This window comes from Watersipora subatra, chromosome 11 (genome assembly GCF_963576615.1).
Source record: "Watersipora subatra chromosome 11, tzWatSuba1.1, whole genome shotgun sequence".
NCBI classification, from domain to species: domain Eukaryota; kingdom Metazoa; phylum Bryozoa; class Gymnolaemata; order Cheilostomatida; family Watersiporidae; genus Watersipora; species Watersipora subatra.
The window spans coordinates 24,644,628-24,655,224 of NC_088718.1; the positions used below are offsets into that span (position 1 = coordinate 24,644,628).

Below are 10,597 nucleotides of genomic sequence, written 5' to 3' on the forward strand. Positions count from 1 at the left end.
TTTTCCACCACAATATTCTGTTTTATGTTGTTTTTCAGAGTATGGTCACAGATTAATTTGTGTTTAGTTACAGTAACTAAATGTAATGTCATTGCTCTAGTTCTGCGAACTCTTGAGTGACCTCTGGATGACACACCTGTAAATTATTTGTTTTGTGAATCATGATTTTTTAACCTCTGAGTTTTGATTACTCATGTTTTTTTACCATTGTTATCATTTTTATTATTCTCACAAGTTGACTAAATATATTTAATGAGGACTGAAATTTGTAGGCTTGAAGGGACACTGATAAACTTTCCGGAATTCTCTAAAGCATTTAGCTGTCCAAAAGGATCAAAGCTGAATCCTGGAACAAGCTGCAGTGTTTGGTGATTTAGTATATGACCTTCCTTGACAGAGGGTTTCGAATGAACCCGTACTCATAAACAGTGCAGATGATGGGCAATTTGACTGAGTCTTGCGTTTAACTAAGTTTGTTAGGACTCTAGAAATTTAATTTACATGTCACATTTTAAATCATCTGCGAGTATTTATTGCTAATGCAAGGCCTTTTATTGTTAATTGTTAGTCAACGCCTTATTAGCCATCAATCCTATATTTTGCACTTATAAAACTTTCAATAAAGGAACATAATAAATAATATTTATTTGCTAAAGACATTATTATTTTGCAAATATAGTCAGGGTCATGATTCCGAGTTCACAGTAGATGCCCTATTAGAACCCTCGACAAATTAAGGTTTTATGTTCATGATTGAAATTGAAAGAAATTTATTCTAAGAGTCTCAACTTTTTGCATTGAAATAGCCAAAAGCAATAAAATAAGTAGATAAATTTTAAAAAAATTTTTAATACTAATAAAATTTTCTTTTTGTTTAATAAAGACACTTTATAGAGTGCTAACTTAGGATAACCTGGAGTATATATTGATAAAAGTTTCTTCATGTGTTGTCAGTAGCATAACTAAGGAGATTGAGATACACGAAACAAACAAGAAGAAGCTTTCTCATGTGCAAGCTTATGCATAAACCACAAATAATCAATCAAGTTATCTTCTATGAAATATGGAAGCAACAACAAAGTCTGTTGTTAATAGGGTCAGTAGCTGAGTTGGTCATGTAGTTATGTATGTCAGGCACATTAGGAGCCAAGACAATAAATGGCCAATGGTCGGTATTATTGCTAGACTACTCGGTGAAGTAGAATTTCAGGAAATAACAACATCTCAAACTAAAGATGAGTTGTTCCACTTTTAGTTGGGTTAGGCTTGACAGTTAGAATTCAACGATTTCTCTTGATGGTTCCATTATCAGTGTAGATGATGTTGGATCTGCAAAGAAGTTTTTAGTCACTTTGCCAGTTTTTTGTAATCTCGAATGTGGAATCATTGAAGTTGTCTTCACACGAGTAGTATGGCTGTTGATCCATGGTGTATGGTAATGTTGCAGTACAGAAGTAGTGCAAGTTGAGGATCTACAGATATTTTAATGAAACTCGTTACAGTCTGTACACTCCTCCTTACTTCATCTTAAACTTAAGGCTATCAATGAGAACTTTTCACTCCATTAAAACAATATTCTTTAGCAAATTGCCTGAACTGATGTTTTATGTAACACGATTTATTGTCTAATATTAGTGTCTCTAAAATGCTGTTGTGTGCAAATATAGACTTCAGAGAGTTGATGACTGCTGAACTAGTCAGATTGTTGATAAAGAATTTGATGCATTTCTATTATTAATCCACAATAATTATCGAGTTTTAGTTTTTGTAGAAGAGATTGGTTATTGCTGGTACATATTACAATAGTGATTGGTTATTACTAACAAGTGATTGGTTATTACTAACAAGTGATTGTTTATTACTAACAAGTAATTGGTTATTACTAACAAGTGATTGGTTATTACTAACAAGTGATTGGTTATTACTAACAAGTGAATGGTTATTACTAACAAGTGATTGGTTATTACTAACAAAATATTGGTTATTGCTGCCATGATCTATCAGGGAGTACTGATAGCTTTAGAGGTATGCGCTCCCCTGGTATGTAAGTTTAGCGGATTCTGCAGTTCTTCACCATCTTTGCATTATTATCAGTAATTTTTGGCAATCAGGCAGATTGGAAAACTTGTCCACAGAGATTTGAAAAACGATATGTCTATGTATGAATTTTAAAACGTCATTCGTTTTTTTCACCGGTATCACGAGTCTTTTCCGGTGAAGCACAAAGTCATCAGAAAGTGTAAGATTGCTCATGTCGTGTCAGTAGGCTTTGATGTTCATATGCGCATCAGATTTACAACATATTTATCTTATCGGGAGTTTTATTAAATAAGCTGGACAGACTGTGTAACATTAAAATATACTCTACCACATAAGCTTATATAGTTATAGTCGAGTAGATAGACATTTTAACAACTGTTGCTGTCAGCTTTTTTTCAATCATTCAAACTCTGTTGAGCACTCTGTTGAGCACGCTGTCGAGCACTCTGTCGAGCACTCTGTCGAGCACTCTGTCGAGCACTCTGTCGAGCACTCTGTCGAGCACTCTGTCGAGCACTCTGTCGAGCACTCTGTCGAGCACTCTGTCGAGCACTCTGTCGAGCACTCTGTCGAGCACTCTGTCGAGCACTCTGTCGAGCACTCTGTCGAGCACTCTGTCGAGCACTCTGTCGAGCACTCTGTCGAGCACTCTGTCGAGCACTCTGTCGAGCACTCTGTCGAGCACTCTGTCGAGCACTCTGTCGAGCACTCTGTCGAGCACTCTGTCGAGCACTCTGTCGAGCACTCTGTCGAGCACTCTGTCGAGCACTCTGTCGAGCACTCTGTCGAGCACTCTGTCGAGCACTCTGTCGAGCACTCTGTCGAGCACTCTGTCGAGCACTCTGTCGAGCACTCTGTCGAGCACTCTGTTGGGCACTCTGTTGAGCACTATGTTGAGCACTCTGTTGAGCACTCTGTTGAGCACTCTGTTGAGCACTCTGTTGAGCACTCTGTTGAGCACTCTGTTGAGCACTCTGTTGAGCACTCTGTTGAGCACTCTGTTGAGCACTCTGTTGAGCACTCTGTTGAGCACTCTGTTGAGCACTCTGTTGAGCACTCTGTTGAGCACTCTGTTGAGCACTCTGTTGAGCACTCTGTTGAGCACTCTGTTGAGCACTCTGTTGAGCACTCTGTTGAGCACTCTGTTGAGCACTCTGTTGAGCACTCTGTTGAGCACTCTGTTGAGCACTTGAGTACCGATGTAAAGAAAACTGAGTAGTTGAACTCAAAACTCCAAACTTCAAACCAAATAAAAAAGTTATATATCAAACAGGAGCATTCTGTGCTTGGTACATTATTGTTATGTTAATAAAGGAAAATGTAAAAACTTAAAAATGTAGGCGAGAGAAGGTAGGTTAAGTGAGTAGCTTAGAAAAGACTGCTGTGAATAAAATATTCTTTTGTTGGATGACGTTGAACAATGTGGGTTTTTAAATTTAGTGCTATTACTAAGAATAACAAACAGGTTACACAATGAGGCTGCCCCTTAAGTCACTGCTATAACCATTTATTGGGACTTTATTAAAAAGGTAGATGATATATCCGGTTTTCTTGAAAAAATTCAATTCTAGAATAGTGGTTGAAAAGGGAAGTGCTTTAATTCTATAACTATTTTATTTTACAACTAATAAAACAAATAGTTTAAATCGTTTCCCAATCTAAAATAACTGCTCAAATATTTTTGAATTATGGGATTATTTCAGTTCATGAAGTGTATTTCAACAAAGCAGGTAATTTATAGCGTGATGAGCCAATCATCAATACTTTCAATACAAAAGGCAAATATCAAGGCAGTTTTTGTAGCGGGTTGCAACACAACCTCATCTTCCTTAATATATGTTTAACTGCATCAGAAATATGATTGATGCTCTATTTAAAAAACAAGGTAATCCCACGACCAAACGAACAGAGCGAATGTTTGAGAGTTTTTATGATAAATGCATGTGCACACAACTTACAAAAATTATTCATCAAGAACGTCGCAAACCCTTGTTTCGAAATCTCATCAACAAATTTAACCATCGTTTTGTAAAGTCGTTAAAGTATAATAACGATACAAAACACATGTAATTCTATTTAAATATGTTACCAAGTTTTTGTAAATTGTTGACAGTATCTTAAAACTTACCCATCTGATCAGATTATACACTAATAGACAGATTAATTTGGCCGAAAATTGTTATTAAAACTGGCCAAGCCATACTTTTATCAAAATTAAGACCGGCAAACGAAACGCCGACCAACAGAGAATAGAACCATTAGGTCAAGCGCATTTCGCGAAAAAATAACGTGCACATTTCACCAGTCTATAGCATTGTCGAATTGCCGAAGGTTTCTGTAATTAACGTAGAAGTACAGAAGTCGTTTCTTTTTTGGCCGATTTCAAAGTAACTGACATTTTAGAAACTTTTGAGTACTTTGGTATTATAACTGATGTCCAAAGCAGTGAAAGTAAAGGAAATGACGATGATATTTTTTTCTAACGATTCTAATGAGATTATTACAATATTTAATTATAAGTTTGGATGACTATTGAAGTGTAAGCTATTGATGGATGACTATTGATATTGTTAGCTATGACGTTTTGAATGTAAACAAATTTGTGCATTGGTTTTCTACTATTACTGTATTACTATATTAATAATATTGGTAATTCTAATAATATCAGTGCATTTTACTTCTAATATTGCATTTGTCCTATTGCAGGGGGAGAGATATAAACATAGAATCTTTTCCTTTCATTATTGCTGTTTGTCATGACCAAACACTTTTTTAAATATATTTTCTAAAAATCTATATAAATATCACAACTTCTTTATATTGTTAGCTATGACGTTTAGAATTGGAAACAAAATTGTGCATTGGTTTTATATTATTACTATATTAATAATATTGGTTATTCTATTAACATCAGTGCATTTTACTTCTAATATTGGCCAATATTGCATTTCTCCTATTGCAGGGGAGAGATATAAACATATAATCTTTTCCTTTCATTATTGCTGTTTGTTGTATATAATAACACCCATACATAGTACATTACAGCTACCATTGCAGTTATCCTATTGCACTGCAGTGCCATTTGACTGCTAATATTGCATTTCTCAACCATCAGTACCCTTTCTTTTTTCCAATATCACTTTGGTAGTGGGCTGTATGACAGTGGAATTTCTAGTATATTTTTTATATAAAGGGTTGATTGGTTTGTTTGTTTTTTCTGTGTGATTGCTGCAGTTTTGATATGGGCAGGATTCTTTCAAAACGCAATGTTATTAACTTATTGATAGCAGAATAACTAGTATATAGTGTATAACTAGTTAACCTAAACTGCTCTCTCTCTCTCTCTCTCTCTCTCTAACCCACAGTAAATATTGAAGAGGCGTGTTATAGACTTGGTGCTTGACATAAATCCTACTAAAGAAACCACTTACCCTATAAAACAAGTTCATAATGACACGGGACAGTTAGCATCAATGACATCATAAACTCACATAACATTTCAAAACATAAAACCCTAAAGAATTTATAAATCATATATTTTAATTAAATTATTCTAGCTGTTTTAGGTACTCAATCTTGTTTACTTGTTTAAATGCTTTTTAAATCAACTACAATTTACAAATTAGCCGAAAGTTTTAGAGAAGTCATAAGACATTCTTGTAATCTCTAGTTGCTTTTAGACCTAGAATGATCTTACATTCATACTATAAAATATCCAAAATTATTACCACTACCTCCACTTGAAAACTTCAATCTCAGAATAGCTTAAACATTGGAATATAAATAATTGTTTATAAGATAGTATTGCTTCCCTCATGATTAACTAGAAACTCTGTAGAATCTTCGTACGTTTTCACAACAAAATATTGGTTGGCAACATCGATTTTAAATAAAATCCTACGGTGTAGATAATTCCTCAACTAATAAAGTTCTTGTTGACTTAACAAAAAAGGTCAAGTATTATTATTTACATTAGTGCACCAACAGCAGACAATTTTTTTTCTAATTGAAACAAATATTAACAATAATGAAAAAAAGACAATACCAGTAATAATATTAACAAAAGTAGCAATAATAACAATTTTAATAATGCTCGTTATGATTAGGGAACCTTTTGCAGCAAATATAATAGCCTAACATTTTAATTACTTTTTCATTAAACAATCCAGATTGAGCTAAAAGCAAAGTGTAATGTCTAAATAACATATCACAATAATCAAAATGTAATGTCTAAATAACATATCACAATTACCAAAGTGTAATGTCTAAATAACATATCACAATTACCAAAGTGTAATGTCTAAATAACATATCACAATTATCAAACTGTAATGTTTAAATAATATATCACAATTATCAAAGTGTAATGTCTAAATAACATATCACAATAATTAAAATGTAATGTCTAAATAATATATCACAATTATCAAAGTGTAATGTCTAAATAACATATCACAATTATCAAAGTGTAATGTCTAAATAACATATCACAATTATCAAAGTGTAATGTCTAAATAACATATAACAATTATCAATGTGTAATGTCTAAATAACATATCACAATTATAAAAATGTAATGTCTAAATAATATATCACAATTATCAAAGTGTAATGTCTAAATAACATATCACAATTATCAAAGTGTAATGTCTAAATAACATATCACAATAATCAAAATGTAATGTCTAAATAATATATCACAATTATCAAGGTGTAATGTCTAAATAACATATCACAATTATCAAAGTGTAATGTCTAAATAACATATCACAATTATCAAAGTGTAATGTCTAAATAACATATAACAATTATCAAAGTGTAATGTTCAAATAACATATCACAATTATCAAAATGTAATGTCTAAATAATATATCACAATTACCAAAGTGTAATGTCTAAATAACGTATCACAATAATCAAAGTGTAATGTCTAAATAACATATCACAATTATCAAAGTGTAATGTCTAAATAACATATCACAATTATCAAAGTGTAATGTCTAAATAACATATCACAATTATCAAAGTGTAATGTCTAAATAACATATCATGATTATCAAAGCTTATCATTCTGTAATACAGACCATGACCTCCTCTGATTGCAAATGTAAAAAAATTGTTTGCTACAAAAGTGCTTTTGACAAAAGACCAAAATACCTGAAACCAAAAAGATGGCACAGCACAAAATATATTATATACATACTCTCTCCTTTTTAAAAACCTTTTATCTAGTAAAGCACGTAATAAGCAGCCTTGAAACAAAATCTAATTTGTCTGATGAATAACTAAAACAAAACTAATAACTATCAACTATTGAACCATTGCCTCTGTTTTTTCTTTGTATTGTTTCTGTATTGTCTTTGTATTGTCTCTGTATTGTGTATTGAAACTTATTACAATAAACAAACTACTCATCAAAATCGAGGTGTGAAAGAAATAGAGATATAAATGTCATAGCAGTAACACAACTCAAATGCTCAAAAAGATTGTTGAGATGCTTTACTTTATTTAACTCCTTTTATTATTATTATATTGCTGAGATAGTATCTAATAAATTGCCACGCCTAATTTTTTCGGATGCCAAAACCAGCCAGAAAATCTTTTTTCTAGCAGAAAAATTTTGAAATCTTTTTGTTGTGTTTGCACAACAAAAAATTTAGATATATATTGGACCTGCTTTTTTAGTAATCAGTAGTTTCAGGAAGTAAATGCAGTTTCAGTTAACAATTCATTAAAAGTAAAAAAAGTATTGCCAGCCAAAAACTCACAGATTAAACTCACCATTTTCTGCATGGTAAATAATTGTTCAGTTGTTAAGCTTTTGTGGCAGCTTTTCATCTGATAGTAGGCTACTTTGAAGAAAAACAAGTGGGTGTCATGTAGTCCAAAGATTCATGTGTCACTTTTTTGATCAAAATAGCAAAATAGTGAGTTCAGTAGCCAAGGATCGTGTCAATTCTGTCACATCGAGTTTATAGCTTATGTAAAACTGTTGACAGTTGCCATGCAGTGCTTTAAAAGGTTTTAATAATGTTCTGCCATCAAATATCATTTCAAGAACAGATCTGACTTTGCTGTCATACTATTTGTATAAAGGGCTGACTGGCAGCCAAACTCTGTAGTTATTTACTGCAAAAACTTTTACTTTTGCTAAATTCTACAGTAGTAAAAGGAATCAAATCCAGCAACGGTTAAACTGCGACCGTTGCAGCAGTTACGCCTTCTTTTGAGCAAGGACAAAATTTTAACAGTCTGTTTAGAAGCCATCTGCTAATGATGCGTTATTACCTTTATAGTTTTCTTAACTTGATTGCATCGATATGTAGCCCTAGAACCTTAAAGATATGCCTTGACTTTAGCTATCTTCTAATGAAATCATTTTTTAGTAAATTGTCTTCATCTAAACTGCGTCAAGTTTACTGTTGATTTCATGATTTCACTTTCATTTTACCCTTAGCATGTTAGTTATGAAATTGACTGGTTTGTGCCCTTAGCATGTTAGTTATGAAATTGACAGGTTTGTGCCCTTAGCATGTTAGTTATGAAATTGACTGGTTTGTGCCCTTAGCATGTTAGTTATGAAATTGACTGGTTTGTGCCCTTAGCATGTTAGTTAGGGTGTTCACCAGCTTGTATTTTTTCCCCTTGAAGAATCAGAGAAATAAAAGAATAAGAATTTTAGTTCTGATATAACTGTGCAGTTATACATGTAATTCTGAAACTACAAATCCATCAACGTTATTGCTTATCTAATGAATAGTTTTAATATTACATAGCTTATATATTATACACCTTATATTATATATATACATGTAGCTTATACATGTATATTATTATAGCTTCTTTCTTTCTCATGTTTTTGAGCTTGCTAATAAAGTTTTAAGCATTTTCTAAGCATTATTATTTAAAAACCTGATAATTTCAAAAATCACCATTTTCCAACATGATTATTTTTACTGTAAAATATAAGTACAGTGAAACTTGGCTAACTCGACTTTCACGGGGCCGAGAGAAAGAGTTCGAGTTATTACAGCGTTCAAGTTAGGAGAACACTGTCACAAGTGCATGTATTTATCAGTACATGTACAAACTACATATAAATCAAAAGCATTAATTGCTTGTCGCAAGTTAAGGGGCCTCTCATGGAATATTTTAGCAATTTTTATCAGAAAGTATAAATATTTTCCTATTACTGGAGATTCGTTTGTTTGTTTTAGGTGATGTGACTGCCAGGACGTTTTCAGATTAAAATAGGCAGAACTTGATTGCGATTGAAACGCTAAGAAAAAAGACATCATTTTCTTTTGAGCGTTTTAACGGTCAAAACACTGTTTGCGTTAACGAAGTTGAGGTTGAGTTTTCTAAAGCAATATTCATATTATATTATAATATGGATATATATTACATATATATTATCTATATATATAGAGATTAGTAACATATATATAGAGATTAGTATTATATATACATGTAGATATATATTATCTATATATATTACATATAATATAACATATACAACAAACCATATATATACTATCTATATATATTACATATCTATATACATATATATTTGAAAAAATATTAAGAAGAAAGTAAACTTTTAGTAATTGCTCTACAAATTTGTTTCATGCGATGCACTCGTCAGACGTGGTTGTACTAAAATGAAAAGCTTTACCGAATGTAATATGAAATGAAATACATATATATATATACAGGACAGATAGCGCAGTTGGTAAGGTATTGGGACCGTGATCATTAGGTCCTCGGTTCAAACCCCAACAGCTGCACTTCTCTGGTGGTCCTTGGACAAGACCCTTGCTTGTATAACGTCTACGACCTCTATGATGAGTGCAATAACCAAACCCATGCCGGCTCGGACGTCGCCCGATCAAACAAGGTCCGCGCTGCCTGTAGCTGAACCAGGACAAGGCAGTGAAAAATTGGCTACTGGTTCAATACGGATGAAATGGACTCGGACTGATAACACGGACCTCATGCAGTGCTACTTTATGAATGAACCTCAAAAGTGGGGCTATATGGAAAGGATGTGACAACTGTGGATAAACATGCGCCCTGAATTGCCACTAACCGCTAAGCAACTTGTAGCTCAGAGGAGTGCAATAACCAAACCCATGCCGGCTCGGACGTCGCCCGGTCAAACAAGGTCCGTGCTGCCTGTAGCTGAAACAGGACAAGGCAGTGAAAAATGGGCTACTGGTTCAAAACGGATGAAATGGACTCGGACTGATAACACGGACCTCATGCAGTGCTACTTTATGAATGAACCTCAAAAGTGGGGCTATATGGGAAGGATGTGACAACTGTGGATAAACATGCGCCCTGAATTGCCACTAACCGCTAAGCAACTTGTAGCTCAGAGGAGTAACATAATCAAGCGGCACCTCATATCGGAACTTGAGGTAGATGAAATTAAGGAACAGTTCACCTAAGTATCCTCAACCAACGAGGAGTGCATATCAACACACAGTCACACATACACGATCATGTGTTGACTCACGGGTTGAAGAAGACATGCACTTGGACCTTGACCCAAGGG

General features: G+C 33.5%; 1 protein-coding gene across 1 annotated transcript; it reads right to left on the minus strand.

Moving 5' to 3' along the window:
- Window positions 1–2,443: 2,443 nt before the first annotated feature.
- LOC137407892 (fap1 adhesin-like) lies at window positions 2,444–9,907 on the minus strand. The gene is made up of 3 exons (XM_068094273.1): window positions 9,815–9,907; window positions 9,031–9,092; window positions 2,444–2,990 (listed from the first exon to the last, which is right to left on the minus strand). Exons 1-3 carry the CDS (start codon window positions 9,905–9,907, stop codon window positions 2,444–2,446), a joined length of 702 nt encoding a protein of 233 aa, XP_067950374.1.
- Between the last annotated feature and the right edge of the window lie 690 nt (window positions 9,908–10,597).